The sequence below is a fragment of the Chenopodium quinoa genome, unplaced genomic scaffold (assembly GCF_001683475.1).
Source record: "Chenopodium quinoa cultivar QQ74 unplaced genomic scaffold, ASM168347v1, whole genome shotgun sequence".
NCBI lineage: Eukaryota > Viridiplantae > Streptophyta > Magnoliopsida > Caryophyllales > Amaranthaceae > Chenopodium > Chenopodium quinoa.
In genome coordinates, this window is record NW_018742484.1 from 491,620 (window position 1) to 510,155 (window position 18,536).

The 18,536-nt window shown below is 32.3% G+C and overlaps 2 protein-coding genes and 1 pseudogene across 3 annotated transcripts; 2 read left to right on the top strand and 1 right to left on the bottom strand.

The window, feature by feature from the left end:
• LOC110719314 lies at positions 1 to 5,447 on the top strand (annotated as a pseudogene).
• A 3,163-nt stretch (positions 5,448 to 8,610) lies between these two features.
• Positions 8,611 to 9,747, top strand: LOC110719720 (protein FAR1-RELATED SEQUENCE 5-like). Its single transcript, XM_021898709.1, has one exon. It carries the CDS (start codon positions 8,611 to 8,613, stop codon positions 9,745 to 9,747), a length of 1,137 nt encoding a protein of 378 aa, XP_021754401.1.
• Positions 9,748 to 11,573: 1,826 nt separating this feature from the next.
• LOC110719315 lies at positions 11,574 to 18,250 on the bottom strand. Of its 2 annotated transcripts, XM_021898212.1 has the most exons (8): positions 18,112 to 18,250; positions 15,987 to 16,118; positions 15,019 to 15,370; positions 13,291 to 14,899; positions 13,013 to 13,193; positions 12,659 to 12,778; positions 12,427 to 12,564; positions 11,574 to 12,338 (listed from the first exon to the last, which is right to left on the bottom strand). In XM_021898212.1, exons 4-8 carry the CDS (start codon positions 13,362 to 13,364, stop codon positions 12,141 to 12,143), a joined length of 711 nt encoding a protein of 236 aa, XP_021753904.1. In that variant the 5' UTR covers positions 13,365 to 14,899; positions 15,019 to 15,370; positions 15,987 to 16,118; positions 18,112 to 18,250; the 3' UTR covers positions 11,574 to 12,140. The 2 variants fall into 2 exon arrangements, with proteins under 2 accessions (XP_021753904.1, XP_021753903.1); XM_021898211.1 differs by lacking the exons at positions 11,574 to 12,338; positions 12,427 to 12,564; positions 12,659 to 12,778; positions 13,013 to 13,193 and having other exon boundaries at positions 13,365 to 13,785; positions 13,902 to 14,899.
• Positions 18,251 to 18,536: the final 286 nt, after the last annotated feature.

Genomic DNA, 18,536 nt, shown 5'->3' on the forward strand with positions numbered 1-18,536 from the left:
CATTCATAATCAAAGATGATGATAATTATTCCTGAGAGTCTAAGTGTAGTTGTGAATGCACCTGGTGTTTTGTTGTTCTTTTTATTTTGAAATGGTTATGGAAAATACTAAATATTGTTTGGTTTACACCTAGAAGTTTAGAGAAATTGTCTCGAAAGCAAGGTCTTGTTGGAAACTCGTACCGATTTTTGATCGGAGACATGAAGGAGATGTCACAATTGCGTGGAGAAGCCATGAAAAATCCCATGCCTTTTGTTCATGATTACTTCCATCGTCTTCAACCCTTAATTACTCCATCGGCTTCTTAGTAATTCTGGTAACTTAATTTTAATTTCTTTTTAGTAAAATATATATCATACACATTTTACATTTACTTATTATTTCGTCTATTCTTAAAATTATTATTATAATTAAGGCAAAATACACATATTAAAAGTAGATGATATTGGGACTTGGGAGTACGCAAATATTAAGGTTAGACATACATATTTTTGTAATTAGGAATATTTGCATATCATTATAAGGTCAGGTACACATATTAAAATAATAGAATACTTGCATGGAAAGTTTTTATATATGTATGCATTTTTTTTTTTTTTTTTTTGACAATAGCAAATGTAGTCATAAAATCAAAGTTTACAACCTACAAAACAAGAACTAAAACTTAAAATATGGCTTTTAACACTTAAGCCGTTACAACAAATTTTGAGATTAAAAACAAAAATAAACTTGAATTGGCTGGATAATTCGCAGATTAGGGACTCCTTTTAAACCAAGGAGCAAAAACATACTACACACCATAAAGAGAGCAACGGAGAGGATCGAAACTGTTTGACCATGGCGAGCAAATCCTTACTTGGCGGGATCAACTCATCAACAAGTAAGGTCTTCAATCTGGTCACTTGAACTAGTGACCTTCTAATCAATAGCTTTCCTTGTTGGCAAGAAAGCTTTGACAACGTTGAGGCTCGAGAAACCCCAAAACAAACTTTAGGCTCCTGCTTCAGATAACAAATATCAAGAGTAATGATCACAAGAATCATTACATTCGAGGGAAAAGAAACCAAACCAATACCACTCCAACAAAGTACACACTTCACCTTAGCCAAGGCCAACTTCTTGTTCAAACCCTCAACAACCGCACCTATAACCTCTCTTACCACAATAACCACAACACAATCCTTAACACAGGATCTTAACTCTAACTGCACACAAACATCCAAGATACTATAGCCAAAACAATTAAATAGCCCAAAAAGCAACCAAAGGAGGCTAAACCATACCATAACACAAACTAAGGCAAGTAAACTCTGATAAATACTAAGGAAAAACATACTTAAGAAAGGGAACAAACCAGAGGAGAGCACCGTCCAAATCGAAAATCCGAAGCCACGCACACTAGGAGCCTCGAAACCCTAGCCCTAACTTCACCGTTCCCGTCACGACCTACTCTTGACAGCGGCGTTAGACCTAGCCCTCCAGCGCAAGGACCCACGAAACCCTAACCCTAACTTTACCGTTTCCGTCACGGTCAAAATTAACGATGACTAATGACGGCGACGTTAGGCCTAGTCCTTAAGCCTTGTTTCATTGGCGGAGATACCCTTTGAGCGAACACAAACCTTCCACACAAAGGTGGGAAACAACGTCGGAGTTGGACGATCTAAACACTCCCCTCAAAACTTTCGAAACTTGGAATAGGCTCTCACAAACACCCAAAAAGGATTAAAATCCTCAAGAATAAAGAGGATGACGGTGTGAGCCGCCTAAAACCAAAAGGGGAAAATGAAAATAAAGGAGAAGAGAAGCAGAAGACAAGAGAAGAATAAGAAAGAGGAGGGGGAAAGAAGAAGAGGAGGCCGCGGCGCTGGAGCTCCTAGGGTTTTAAAGGGGAAAGATGAAACAAGAGGATAGCAAGACCTTCTGTAATTGACCAAAAGAAAGGAGACGGTTGCCGGAAAAACGAGATTGCCAGTGTAAGGAAGACTTGGCTCCACTTCCTTTTCACCGCCAGTGGAACCGCAAGAGGCTTAAAGAGGTGGGGAGCTCGACCACGACAAGGGTGGGTATCTTAATTAGGGAAGATTTGCCCACAAAATAAATAAAGGAGAAAAAAATAAAGAAAAAAGGGGGGTGCTCGCCAGAGAACCGGTTGCGGCGCCGGAACTTCGACGAGACCCTAGGTTTCCGGCAGTACCTTTGTTTTGGAGGAGGAGAGAGAACATAGAGTTTTGGAGGAGGAGAGAGAACTTTTGAGTGTCTTTCAAAAAAAAAAAATTTAACTTGCCACTCATATATGTATGCATGAGGGAAATGTTTTAAACAATTATTTTAATCTAGAGAGTTATTGAAACATAACCATTAAAGAGAAACACCTAAAATGACAAACATAACCCACTTTCAAGATTACCAAACCTTCACATTGTAAATGCAATGCAACAAAGATCAATCTGCCTTACAACTTAAATAATTTTTTATCATTATTTTTTGCTAATATAAAAGTAAATGCTTTTGAATTTGTTATAAAATAAATTATTAATATATTACAAAGTAACTTACCTTATAATTACTACTTCTACATAACTAAAGAATAAAGATAATGAATGTTTAGCATTATTATTATTGACAAGCGTGTCGAATAAAAGTGATAAAAGTAATATGAGACATTATTTTTGAAGTATATTTTTCACCTATACGCACAAGTAACAGCAGGTTCAAATTGTTACACGTGGATGGGTCCAGTGCCAACAATACTTGTTACAAAGAGTGAGCAAATAAAAGAAGGGTTCAATAGGATGAACGAATTCCGTAAACCAAAACTGAACCCACTTACTCAAATGTTTTCAACTGGTCTTGTAAACTATGAAGGCTACAAATGGGCGAAACATAGGAAGATTCTTAATCCTGCTTTTCATCTGGACAAGCTCAAGGTACTACCATAATCTTATTGATTAAATGTGTGTCAGGTGGTTGTTGTTACATAAAACTAGTTATTCAAATTGGGTCAATTCTATTCAGACCATATTCATAAGTACATCATAATTTAGTTTGATTAAAATTTGATCTACTTCACACTACTTGTGCAGCTTATGATCCCATCATTTGAAATTAGTGTCACTGAAACACTAAGCAAGTGGGAGAACATAGTTTCTAAAACGGGTTCTTCAGAAATAGATGTGTGGCCGTATTTTATGAAATTAAGTGGGGACGCTATATCTCGAGCTGCGTTTGGTAGTAGCTTTGAAGACGGAAGAAAGATATTTGAACTTCTCACAGAGCAGAATGAACTTATTATTCGTCTTATCAAATATTCTTATATCCCAGGATGGAAGTAAGTTACGTCTAAGACTTTTGGGAAATGCGGGGGGAAATATAGTTCTTGGGATTTCAAAATCGCCTCTCAAAAATCAGAAAAGATGATGGTATTTGTAGGTTTAAAATCGAGTGAAGATAGAATATTAAGAAAAGATAGAATTTAGAAACCGCGTTGCGCGTGTCAGCAGTTTTGCAGTTTTTGTTTATGTCATAATCTTTGATTTAGAACTCGGAATAAGATAAATAATATATCGTTGGAAAGCAATAGAATTCTAATTTCTAACACAATTAGAATCAGATTGATATCTTTTGTATAATTTAAGATATGGCCGAAATAGTGGGACGGTGTCAGTTTTTGATAGAGTTTAGTATTTTGATCATATCTTACTCGTTTTAAATCAAAATTGGGATTATGATATATCATTTGGAAGCTTATTTCAAGGGATATCCAGCCAATTAGGATTTGGATAAAAAATATGAGGCACGAAAATCAAAATTGCTTGGTTTTGGGCTGCAATTATGAAAAGATGAAATTGGGTTAAGGTATTTGGATTTTGGGCTAAAAAAAAGGGTTTGGGTTAATGAAATGAATAGATGGGCTTGGAAAATAATAGTGGGCTAGAACAAAAGGTCTATTCAAATAATTTTTAGATCCATCATGCGAACCGGACCAAATTAGGCAACGAAGGTTGTTTCGTCATCGGGCTTTGGTCGGGGAGACATTTTAAGGTGTCTATAATAAGCAACTTAGAAATCCATTTGGCATATTATTCATCATATACATACATTTTGGGTTGATAATAATATTTGATGTACTTGTTAGGTATTTGCCAACGAAGGGCAAGAAAAGAATGGACAAAACAGATGTTGAAATAAAACCCTATTGAAGAAGATAATCAATAATAGAAAGCAAGCAATGGAAGTTGGAGAACCAAACAAACATGATCTCTTGGGGATACTCTTGGATTCAAATTCCAAAGAGGCTTTACTAACTTGTGAGAGTAAGAGTGGTAGTAAGAAGCGTCTTGATCTCACAATGAGTATCTTAGAGGTGATCGACGAGTGCAAATTGTTCTACATAGCTGGCCAAGAAACCACCTCGGTGTTGCTAACGTGGACAATGGCTTTGCTGGGAAAGCACCAAGAATGGCAAACACGAGCTCGCGAAGAAGTTCTTGAAACCTTTGGCATGAACATCCCAGATTTTGATGGCTTAAACAACCGTTTAAAGACGGTAAGATCTATGATTAGTCAAGTTGTTGCAACTTTATTTAACTCGCGAAGAAAATATGATTTATATATCAAACCAATAAATGTTGTTACATTTTTAGTCGTCCATGTCTTAAATATTATTTAGTTATTCTTTCATACTAATAATAATAAATCTTCTACTCTTCCCAACTAATTTTTTTTTTCTTAGAAAACGTCGGAGCCCAACTAATTGATTGAACAACTTCTTGTAATAATTGTAATATATAGATTATTTAATTTACTTGATTTATTTTGAAATGCTTTTATTAGGTGACAATGATACTATATGAGGTGCTCAGGTTGTATCCGCCAGTCGTGGCAACCTCACGAAGGGTATACGACGGTGAAACAAAACTAGGAGATTTGGTGGTTCCTCCTGGGGTGGCAGTTTCTTTTTCAATATACCATGCACATTTGGATTCCGAAGTTTGGGGGAATGATGCCAAAGAATTCAAACCAGATAGATTTTTAGAAGGGATTGCGAAGGCAACTAAAGGGAGCAATTCATACTTCCCGTTTGGTTGGGGACCTCGGATTTGCATTGGCCAAAATTTTGCGCTAACTGAGGCTAAAATGGCTCTATCTTTGATTTTGCAGCGCTTCAGTTTTGAGATCGCACCATCTTACACCCATGCTCCGTTTCTTTTATAGCTCTTCAACCCCAACATGGTGTCCCTGTTATCTTACATAAACTTTAATGAAGCATGTTTGAATATATGTTGTGCTTTTGTAGTTAAGTTGTTTTAATCTATGTACTTCACCTTAAAATTTGGTTAGATTTAGGGTTTTTAGCCCTTACTCATCATGAAATTTCACCAATGAAACTTGGATGTCTTGTACTATAGATGTTACTTTTGATAATAAATGCCGGTTTGTTATTAGCATGTGTGCTTGCTGGTTTCCTATTTTAACGATTGTGTATAATACCTCTTAGGCCTTGTTTACTTCATCTTTAAAATTCGCCTTTAAAAAATAATTTAAGTTCAGTAAAAATAATAGTTTTAAATAAAATCAATATCTATTTTAAAAATTAGATGATCGTTTGCAGGTTTGAATAGAAATTGAGAGTGCCTTATATTTTGCCCATCAAGTCTTGTAAGGCAATATCAAACCACCGGCGTATCCAGTATGCATTTTGGGTGCAGCTAACCCATACCGGGTACGGAAAACACTCGTCATGTTTATTTTTAATTTTTTTATTACATAAAGTAGTTAAATACTCGTATAAAACAACCAACGTGAATTTGTAATATAATACCATCTCTATTGGTGAGACTCAACTTTAAGTATTGAAATACAAAATGAGTTGTTTTTTACGTCCAATGGTGATACCCAACCCATGTCTCAATTTAGCAACTCATGTGAAGTGTAATTTCCCAATGGTGAGACTCTCTAAAGTATACTAATGTCACTTTCAATATATGGCCCACTAAATCCATATTGTAAGTTTTTTTCAAAAAAAAAAATTAAAACTTAAATAAATTCAAAATATATTATAATATTGATAAGGGACCCACACTTTTTGTCAAATGAGAGTCAAAATTGGGTATCTAAACTTAGCAACTCCAAAGAGTTGCTAAGTTTATATACCAACTTATTGGTATCCTTTGCAAAAAATACTCTCTCTCTCTTAAAAAAAAACTCCCTCAAGTCTCACCATTGGAGATGGTCTAATGCATTCAGCTATGCAAGGATAAAATCAATTATTATCCTTTCTAAGGGTCGCTGGTTCAATCATTTATATAAGAATTAATTTATACGAAGTAATAAATAAGGAATATGTATATATTACTTTCAATTTTTTTTATTATTATTTATTTTTTATTATTTTTTTATTATTATTATTTTTTTTATTATTATTTTTTTTGTTGTTGAAGGAGAGGGGCAAGCCCCAAGAACTTTTTTGTTTAATTGTAATTTTTTCTTCATATGTGCACATTCATTTTATTAGTCGTAATTTGTATTTTGAATTATGAAATTTGATTTTTCAATTCACAATTTTGTCAAGATGTTGACACCAATGCATTAATTAGGATGGCCTTGTCCTGTGTGTGTTAAACTTAAGAAAATATTTAGGAGAAAACGACTTAATGAGCTTTTACCATTAATCGTGTAAGTATAGGCTTACAATATTACATAATTTGCCCAAAGCTCCTAATAATATAAATACAAATATATTCACAAAATATATCTAACTTAACATAAATATGACATAACAGTATACTTCTTCCGTTTCTTTATAGTTGCAACACACACTTTATCACGGTATTTAAGAAAAGTGGTCCTCACATGATTTAATACACTTAAAATGGGGTTAAGATGTTATTATAAATATAATCAAGTGGGCCATGAGCTTTAAATAAATGTAATAGTACAATTTTCACCATAAAGACTTTCTTTTTAAAGTGTGTTGCAACTATTGTGACATTTTCATTTTAGGGAACTGTTGCAACTATAAAGAAACGGAGGAAGTATGTGCTAAACAACCTGATTTTTTTTTTAATAAGTTTTAAGGTTTTTATTTATTAGTATGTTGAAAAGCTTTGTTTTAATCGAATTATATCTAAATATGAAGTAGTCAAAATAAATAACAATATATTATATATATATATATATATATATATATATATATATATATATATATGTATATGTATGTATATATATTTATATGTATGTATATGTATGTATATATGTATAAGTTATGTGTACGGGAGGGTTTCGCTAAAAACAGGGCTTATGGTGAAAACTAAAAACAGCAAATCTTAGCCATTGATTATTAATGATATAATCTAATGTTTGAAATACAAGGTACACAAAATCTCAGCAAATCTAAGCAATTCCTCTGTTAATTTTGCTGAAAAACGCAAAATCTCAGCAAATCTCAGCAAATCCTCTTTTCATCTCGTTATCAAATCGTTAATTCCTCAATTCGTCAAATTTTAGGGCTACTTTGATTATTTACTCCCAAAATTGAGGGCTTGTGATTCTTCAATAATTTGGGGCTTCCTCAATAATCTTAGTAAGTGTTCTTCATTCTTTAATTTCTGTTTTTAGCTGAATTTCTAGTTGATTGCGGCTTACAATACCGATATAACTGTGATTATTTCCTTGTATATAAGCTGAATTTCTAGTTGATTGCGCATGGTAGGTTATATCCTTGTATGTGATTATTGTAGACTGTTTTTATAATAGTGCTCTGTTTTTTAGTTTCAATCTCATCAACTCGTAGTTTCAATCCTCATCAACAATATGCTCTTTTTTCGTTTTTGTATATATATATATATATATATATATATATATATATATATATATTATATATATATATATGATATTAAACACTAGGAGAAATTGTTGCACATAAGGTGTTTGTGTATTTGCTTAAATGACTAACAACTTGCTTAATATCATATAGTAACTCTTTTTTATGATACCATAACCATATATTTTAGACTGTTTTTGTTGGTGTTCAGTTAGTTGCACCATGGAATGGATCATATTTATTTTATTATAGTACCCATTTTAATCCATATATTTGATATTATATGCAGACAATGCAAGAGGAGTCAGAAGAAGGTAGTTGCTCAAATACATCTACAACTACCAATGTTGCTGAAAACTTACCGTCACTAAAGGGCCCAAGTGTGTGTTACACTCCTAGAGGAACGAAAGAGTTTATACCGTGTTGTCTCCCTGAACTAAAGCCTACACTTTGTATGCTTTTTGATTCCTTACTTAAAGGTGTTGATTTTTATAAGCAATATGCTAGATTTGGTGGGTTTGTGGTAAGACTAGGTACTGAAAAGAGAATTAAAGATAGTGATAAAGTCTACTTGAAATATTTACATTGTAATAAACAAGGGTTTACGAAGGATGGTGAAACTAAAGAAAAAGTTTCTAAGAAAGATGAAAATCCTAAAGCTAGAAAAAGAACCATAAATCGTGTTGGATGTAATGCAATGATTGGGTTTAGAGAACGTTCAGATGGAAAATAGATGGTTTATGTCTTTCATGAATCTCATAGCCACAATCTTGCTTCTCCCAACAATGAATTTTTTGGAAAATGTTGGAAACCTTAAACTTGGCCAGAAAAAATTCATTTTTGATAACTCTAGATTGAACATTGGTCCAAACAAGTCTTATAAGTTGATGAAAGAACATCTTGGTAGCTATGATAATATAGGTGCAACATTGAATGATTTCAAGAACTTTAATCGAGATTTGAAAGCTTACATACAAAAGAAAGATGCTTCGATGTTTATAAACAATTTGAAAGAAAAAGCTGAAAACAGTGAAGGTACCTTTTTCTTTGAGCATTGTATGGATGAACATCAACGCTTGACAAGAGTATTTTGGGCAGACGCAGTTAGTAGAAAAAATTATTCGTTGTTCGGTGATATGATTACATTTGATACAACATTTGACACCAACAAATACTCTATGGTTTTTGCCCCATTTACGGGTGTTGATCACCATGGTAAGTGTGTGACTTTTGGGATAGGCTTACTTGCAAAGGAGGATATTGAATCCTTTGAATGGTTATTTGAAACTTTCTTAAAGGCAATGAATAATTGTCAGCCTACCTGTATCATGACATATCAAGACCCTGCGATAAAAGTGGCAATTGAAAAAGTTCTTGATAAGGCAAAACATAGGTTTTGTATGTGGCACATTATGAAAAAAGTGCCACAAAAGGTAGGGCCCAAATTATGCTTAGAAACTGACTTTCTTCATAAACTGAACTCAGTTGTTTGGAATAGAGACCTTGAACCAGAAGAATTTGAAATTGGTTGGCAGTCTGTGATGTTTGAATTTGATTTAGTGAATGAAGATTGGTTTAAAAATATGTATAATATATGGAATATGTGGATTCCTTCCTACTTTTGTGACCTTTTTATGGGTGGGATTTTAAGGACAACTCAAAGATCAGAGAGTGAAAATAGCTTTTTCACTAATTTCACCAATCAGCATTTGTTATTGGTTGAGTTGTGGTTTCGTTTAGAATCTGCAATAGATGCTCAAAGGCACACACAAGACAAGTTGAATGCTACTTCGAAAACTACACATCCCCAACTTGTCACCCCCCTGCACTTGGAAAAGCATGCTGCATTTGTTTACACTCATAATGTATTTTACATATTCCAAAAGGAATTCAAGCATGCTTTGTACAATTGTTATAAGTAGTATTACCATCAAAGAAGAAGAAGGGATTGAGCAATATAAAATTGTTGAAAACACAAGGAAAAAAAGCTATCATGTCACATATGTTTTGTGTTCTAATGATGCTTCATGCTCTTGTAAAATGTTTGAATCTGTTGGAATATTATGTCGTCACATTCTCTTTGTCATGAAAGGAAAGTTCTTGATTGAGATTCCAAGGCAATATGTTTTGCATCGTTGGACTAAAGAAGCTATGAAGAAACCAATTTTTGGCTTAAACAACTTGCTTGATGGGGCAGAGAAGGATAAGAAGCAAAACCTAGTTGGTGATTTATGGTACATGTTTTTTTCATGTGTAAGTATTTGTGAGGAGAAAGTTGAATGCCTTGAGTCATTGTTGTCTAAGCTAATATCTTTTGAAAATTAGATGAAAGCCTTGGATTCTATAAGTCCAGTTGATAAACGTGAGGCAAAAAATAAACATATCGAATTATTTGTTGGATCTAATGACATAGTTGTTGATATTCTTCCTCCAAACAAGTCTTCCAGCAAAGGTAGTGGTAGTGGGAAAAGGAAAAAATCTGACAAAGAGATAGCTATTGAGAAAAGCCAAAGGAAAGTTAGACTTTGTAGAACTTGTGGTCAGAGAACAAACCATGATAGTCGGAATTGTCCGCAAAAAAAAATCGAACTTGAATGAGGTATTTTTGTAGAAAAAAATAAATAAATTTTTTACTATGTTTACTTCCCACTGGATTTTCACTTTATATATGTTCATGTACATGATTTCAGGATTTCAAAGAAGAGTAGAAAGGCTGCAAAACGACTTCATATTTACAAGAAGCAACATCAGCTACTGACGGCCTAGTGCTGAAATAGAGGAGATGAGAGGAGAGAAATAACATATTGCTATAATGCCCTTTTTATTGATACAGTGACTGTTATTGTTTCACATATATTAAACAGGGACCTTTTATTGTTAAAATTTTATTGATAGGGTGACCTTTTATTGTTAACTTTTTATTGACCTTTATATTTTTATTTTGATGTAGTGACATATTGGCATATAATAACTTCAATTTATATTATAGCACGTGTTTATAATATCATAGTGATTTTTTTTCATCGTATTGGAACCTTATTCCGTGGTAACCTTTTTAGTGATATGATGACCTTTATTATGATATAGCAACCGTTATAAAAAATACTCAGATTTTAACAATTCTTCTAACCCACATCGATTAAGCCAATAAAAAGTTAGGGAAGGAGGGGCTCGTTCTTTTAATTGATATACTAATTGAATAGCTTAAGAATAGATTAATATAAATACGATACTTTTAACTTACATTTCGACTTTTTATTTAAATAGAGACAGATTATTATAAAAATCTTTTTAATCACATAGTAATGTTCTTGCATATCATAGTGATCCTTTTACATCACATAGCAATCGGAAATTTTTATCTCATATAATGTCATTTTACTTACATAGTGACTATAAAAAGTCATATAATATCTTTTTCAAGTTTTTATTTTCTTTTTTAAGAGAAAAAAAAAAAGTTAGGCATTTTTAGGTAAATATTTATCATAGGTACTTGAAAACTTGTCACATATGTATACAAAATAGAATAATGAATATGGTGACAATTTTTCATTATAACTTAATTATATATAACATATTGAACTAATAACATTTTAAATACATAGTGACTTTATAATATAGAAACCTTTTAAATAACAAAGCCACCTTTTTAAATACATAGTGATCTTATAATATAGAAACCTTTTAAATAACATAGATACCTTTTTAAATAATATAGATACCATTTTTTTATACCATAGGCACCAAATTTATAACTAATATATATTTCACTAAACTTCTTGAATGTCAATTAAGGATTACATATCAAAAGAACTACCAATACCACCAATTCAAAAGCTTTGTATGAACTGGAATCATATCATATTGTTCTATATTAACACTTATACAAATTTGTTAGATTATCCATTTGTTGATGCAAACTATATCATTACATTAGATTTCCTACTTCTGTGCAAAATACAAATACTTCCGAGCAAAAAACTTCATCCACATATTCGTTAGTCTGCCTATACTTTCTTTTCCTTTTTACCTTGCTTTGTTTTCTTCTTAATCCCATCAAAAACATCTTTTGCAACTTGACCCCTTATTAATCTGAATTCAGATAGCTTTTCAAGAACTTCATCTCTGACAATGTTCATATCAGACAATACCAGAGTAACAGCAATCTGAGCTCTCAATGCCCGTCTAGTTGAAACTTAATATATTACTTTAAGCAAAAATTAGAATAAAAAAGATAGTTAAATTCCATGGAGGAAATAGTTAATATAATAAAAATTGAAAGCCAAATAAAAAAAATGAGACGAGATAACCGTTTTCAAAACATCGCAGTTGAACACATCGGCTCCATCAAAGTAAAGCATGTTGACCATAGTATAAATTCCACTATCATTATTCTTCTGTTTTCAGACTTCCAATTTACAGAAGGTGACTCCAAAGTATACTCAATCATGTTCTTCACTGAGTCATTACTTTGAGGAAGGCATTGATCAAGAAAAGTACTCATCATATCACTCTAGGCAAAATAAATTAATACTTTAGGTTCCATGAAGCATATCATAACTAGAAAGATACAAATAAAATCCAAAATATCATATTTTTACCAGAACATCAGAGAACTTCTCAACCTCACTCATGTACTTTGTATCATAACTCATATTATCAATGAACTGAAGCTTTTCTTCCTTCAAATTCACAATAATTAGGAAAAAGTGCTCATTCAAGAGTATAGGAACAAATATCTGCAATAAATAAATAAACAACTATTAAGCTTGAAAAACTTATTATAAAAGTACTTAGTTGAAAAATGATTGATCAACATTTGCAATGTATTACCAACTCAACATTTGCAATATCAAAATCATTGCAAGGAATGAATAACCATCTTGACCAAATGTCAAATAGCTTGTCAATGTCTTGTGTGTTACTATCTGTGTTTGCAACCAGTAAAAAAGCCTAAAAAAGATCAAACATTAATAAATTAAATATTAAAAAAAATTAGAAGGTAGAGTTATTTTTCTTAAATGTAATTACTTGAATTACATAGTGACTGTTTTCATTGCATAGTGAAATTAATTTATGAATCATAGTGACTGTTTTCAATACATAGTGAAATTAATTTATGAATTTTTTATAATGAACAACTACCATTATAATGATATAGTAACTGAATAGCCGAAAGGTACTTACACTTTGAGAAACACCAAAATATAGTTTTTGAGGTCCATGTGCACTACTCTTCTGGTTTTCATTAAGCAACAAAACCCAACAATCAATAATAACAGAAGATATAACAATAGTCGGTTCACCTAATGAAAGGAATTCATTCCTTGTAATCTCATATGGTTTGCCAAAAGATACCAACACCTCACTGTACAAGGAAAAAAAAAGACACATGTATATTAGCATAGTCACTTATTATTAAAATGTGAAAAATAAATAACAAAAAGAACCATGACATGACTTACTTGAGATCGAAACCATGATAATCACTAATGCAGTAGTCAACAAGTTCCTGGACAACAGCATCCAAAACCTTCATATCCTTATTACTTTGACTTCATATATTGAGTTACATATGTAACTTTATCACCAAAGAGACTAACATCCATAGCAAGGGAGCATTTAGATTTTCCATTACTCAAAACATGCTCAAAACCTATCCTTGGAACTTCACCAACTACAACATTAATCTCTTTTGCAGGTGCACCATTATAATCAATATCATCATCATCCAAACCATTAGGCACTTTGCTTACCCAATTTACAAGAGACACAATCTCATCAACAATTTCATAAACACGAGGATCCATAAAGAATAAATCAGTTTGGGACATTGGAGGAGTCGAAGTTGAAGCATCATTAGGTTTACGAGTTTGAAATAAGACTTTCAACTCATTCATGTAGAAGTTAGATACCACTTCTAAATCTCTTTTCATGAGCAAAAACTTCTCATAAACTTCCTGTGAAAAAAAAATGTAGCACTTAGATTTAGTAAAATAATTTGTGACAACAAAATAAAAAATAAAAAAAAAAATAAAAAACCCACACAGACAGAATTAAAGGGTAAAATACTTACATCAATAGCAATTGAACGGATTTCCTCATTAGACATTGAACTAGCATGTAGCTCAAACTGAATAACACCCTTAACATTGCTACGGACACCTTCATAAACAACATATTCTTTTCTAGAAATTTGATTCACAGGAGCTTCTTTAAATGGATTACAAACAACTTGTCCATCCTCAAATTGCAACTTCTCACTCACTGGATATGTATCAAACTCAAGAATGCCACACCCAAAACCCTTGGACAACTTTTCATTTCTAATTCTATCTCTTATATCCACATCAGTCCAATGTTGAATTAAAGGTATTGTAGAATTTAACACAACATTCCTAAACCTCAATCGATGAAAATAGATAATCTCTAACATCAAAACACAACCACAAAACCATTCTATATTTCCTTCTTTGTAGCTCTTCACAGCTTCACAAAGTCTATCTAAGACATATTTGACCAATCATAAGTTCTTATTTGATTAACATCAACCAAACATTTTACAATTCTCAAATCCACAGTTCTGTTGGACGTAGGTGCTAAAAACCTTGAAAAAGCATGCATGATAAAAAGTTGTCTGAATTCTTCCCCGCCATCTACTAGTAAAGGGATCTTAGATTCCAAAAAACCCAAAGGAATCTGATCATTCTCACCCATAAGACCAAAATGAGACCTCCATTTAACCTTTAAATCATAATCAGGGTTGATGACATTAGCACAACGAGAAATTTCTTCAACTTTCTTAGATGTTTTGCAAGGAAGGAAAAAAACATCATACACATCAAATTCAGTCACAACAAAATCTTTTTTACCATCAATAGTAAACATGAAACTACCATGATCAAAACAATCTACCAACCATGATAGCATATCAGTTGCAGTTCGTTTCACCTTCAAAGATAACAAACCTCCAAAGCCAATTTCTTTAACAACCTTGATTTGATCATTTGAATTTTTTTTAATCATCTCTACTAAATGAAATGGCCTGCAACGTGTTTAAATCCTCGTTGCACCCTGTAACAAGACATACAAAAAGATAAACAAAAGAAACCAAAATAGTTGCCTCTTTTTATAGCATAGTGACCTTTTTTTTAAACCAAACTTCAAAAAAAAAGAAACAAATATTCACTTACATATGTACATCACCATCTATGATTGCATATTCTTTCCTATGAATCACAATGTTCTTATCCTTATTTTCCTTCACTTTCTTCACTTTAAGACCTTCATTTTCATCCAACTTTCTTATCTTAGCTGACAAAACAATAGCATGTGAAGAAGAAGACTCATTCCCCTTCTTTCCTTCTATCACAGTTGACAAAGGTATAGCACTCTCAATAGTAGAAGGTTTCTTTTTCTTAGTGATAGCTTTCTTTTTCAATCCTTTTTCAATACAAGCATCTTTATCTCTGTTAGTATCATCATCAATCATTTTTCTTCCACCATCAATATGCTCTTCATCTTCATCATCGAGATTGATACATGCTAAAAACACGTAAGCATATAATTGTATATATAATTATCTTCATTTTCATCTAGCAAACAATTATAATAATAGGGAACTAATAATATAGTAACTTTTATATTAATATAGGGACCTACGTACATTCTATAGTATTAGGAGACTATCATAATAGAAGCAACTAGTATATTAACAGGTGTTACTAGTTAGTATTGCTCAAAAATTAACATCATATAATTCAAAAAAATTGAATATTCAGGTATAATAATCCAAAAATCAAACATTAATCATACCTAAATAAGAATAAGCATACCAAAAACACACAAGCATATAGTTATATATACAATTATCTTCATTTTCATCTAGCAAACAATTATAATATAGCAAACTAATAACTTAAAAATAATAATCATTGTCATTGATATAGTGACCTTTTTCAGCTACATAGAGAACTAATAATATAGTAACTTTTATATTAATATAGGGACTTACATTCTATAGTATTAGGAGACTATCATAATAGAAGCAACTAGTATATTAACAGGTGTTACTAGTTAGTATTGCTCAAAAATTAACATCATATAATTCAAAAAATTGAATATTAAGGTTAATAATCTAAAAATCAAACATTCATCATACCTCCTGTATCTTTCAATTTAACTCCTCCCGTTGAGCTACGAAAGCCTCTCCTTTTTTTAAAAGTTGCACCACCTCTAGTTCTCACCATAGGAATATATCTAATCCAAATCAAATGAAAATCCTTGTTGCACCCTGTAACAAGACATACAAAAAGATAAACAAAAGAAACCAAAGTAGTTGCCTCTTTTTATAGCATAGTGACCTTTTTTTTTAAACAAAACTTCAAAAAAAACATAGTCCAACACCCCTCCAAAACCAAACACATGAAACACAATCACCATCTGGTACAACTAAGCTAGCAACGTACAAGCTAGGAAACAACCAAAACCAAAACAAACAAAGGCAAACAACAAGACAACAAAACAACACCGCAACAAACAAAGCTACACAAATAAGCAAAGACAGGTTGTAAGAGAGGAACACAACAGCATCAAGGAACACCAACGCAGGACTAGAGAACAGCCAAGCATAACAGCAGCCCTCAGCAACAGCCCAGCTGAAAAACAAGTAGCCAGCAGCAGACAGAAGAAACAAAGCTTCACAGAACAGCACAAACAGCCTTGCAGCAGAGAGCAGCAAACAGAAGCAAGTTAGCTCCTAGGCAAACACAACAAGCAGCACAAAGTAGCACAGCATAACACAGAGCCAAAAGAGCCAAAAGTAAATATCATACAAAAGTGAAGTAAACAGATAGCTCCTGAATACCTAACCTTAACAATGGAGCCTGAACCAATAAGAATATAAACCTTTTTTACTGGTCACATACACAAAGTAAAAAAGAAAGAATATTAAACATGCATTTAGCTGGTAGGTTTTGCTCTTCAGATGTCAGAATTTGGTAATTGTTGAGAATAAATTGAATTGAGGTGGTTGCGTAGTTTTGAAATTAGTCTATAAGGAGAAGCATGGACCTAAAGTTATTGTAAGATGGTGGATAATAAGCAACCAGGACAATTTGCAGAACTGGTAGTTGATAGATACAGGGGATTAAATGAAGTTTAAAGGTGGAAACGTTTTTGGATCTTGGTTTGCATATGCCATTTATGGAGAACCTCAAACAGTATGTGGAAAACAGGTTATTAAAGTCGGGTTATTCAAGTCAGGTTTAGTTCGGGTCATGTTCAAGTTCTCAGTGACTCGGTTTGGATTTGTTTGGTCAGGTCACATACAGGTCTACTGTTAGAATTATTATGATGAATTTAGTCAAGGTGAGTCCAGACCTCACATTAGTTTTTTCCTTCAATTCCCCTCCCCCTTCTCCATGACCGGTGAAGAAGTGTAATAATCCATAAAATACCAAACTGTAGCACTTTCTGTAAAACATATATGCATTTTGTCCCTTTTACTCTTCTATTCATATTCTGAAAATAGAAGTTGAGAGCCACTTTGAAGACAAAAATAATGAATAAACTAAGTAATGAAATTCTATCCTACTTGAAATTCCTTCACACCTCAACCACATATTACTCTCACTATAACTAATATCGCGCTATTTTCTTCTTCGTACAGAGTTAATTCCTCACCAGTAAACTCAAACGCAACACTCGAAAAATTTGCTCATTCTATCACTGCATGCTCAGAATTTTTGTCCAATTCTCCATTCCAATTTAAATCAACAAAAACAAAATTATTTCTCAATTCAAATCAAATCAAGCTTCTTACCATCTAAAATTGAAATGTGATTATCTTAATTTGAGCTATTCTCGTCATAATCAAACATGCTTGTTACTAAAATTACCCAAACTTAATTTACTAAAATCAGAAACACAAAAATTGTGTTACTAAGAAGGTGTAGAACAACAAAAGTAGAATTTCGAGCAAAAATACACATAAAAACCTAATTTACTTAAATTAAGCAAAATTAAACAAAATACATTTATAAAATACTCCTACTAAAACGAAACTTAAGTTGAAATTCAAAAAATCAAATCAAATCAAAAAAATAAACAAAAAAACTTGCAAAATTACAAAATTAAACAAAAATAATACATGAAAAAACACAATGGACATATTAAATTTCCGGTTGAATCTACAAAAAAATACTCATGAAATTCCAGCAAACAAAATTTCAGAAACCTAATAACCTCAAATCGTGCAAAAATACCAGATGAAACTACAAAAATACCTTAGCCGCTTCTCCTGAAAGTCGAATCCACCAAAACTCGCCGCCTTTCTCCTTCTGCCGCATTTAGAGAGAGAACGAAGAAAGAGAAACACGCAGTAGAGAGAGAAAACAGAGAAGCTGGTTGAAGAGAGAGAAAGTAAGAAAGAGAAGAGAGAAGAGAGAGGAGAGAGAAAATAACTTGAAAATTAAGGAGGAGAGAGAAATTCAGTAATGTCCGAAAATAAGAGGAAACAAATCTGAGCCATACAATTTGATGAACGGCTCAGATTAAATGTTTTCAGTTTTTACTTTAACACTTGTTTTTACATGATCCTATTCCTATATATATATATATATATATATATATATATATATATATATATATATATATATATATATATATATATAAAGTAAGATACAAGAGTAGATTAGGGACATCTTCTCGT

Bases quoted from the DNA above. Each gene is read 5' to 3' on its own strand.
- LOC110719720 (XM_021898709.1), top strand. From the start codon at position 8,611: ATGAATTTTTTGGAAAATGTTGGAAACCTTAAACTTGGCCAGAAAAAA.
- LOC110719315 (XM_021898211.1), bottom strand. From the start codon at position 14,261: ATGTTAGAGATTATCTATTTTCATCGATTGAGGTTTAGGAATGTTGTG. The intron at 13,786-13,901 runs GTAAGTATTTTA...TTTTTTTCACAG, and splicing joins TCCGTTCAATTGCTATTGAT to GAAGTTTATGAGAAGTTTTT.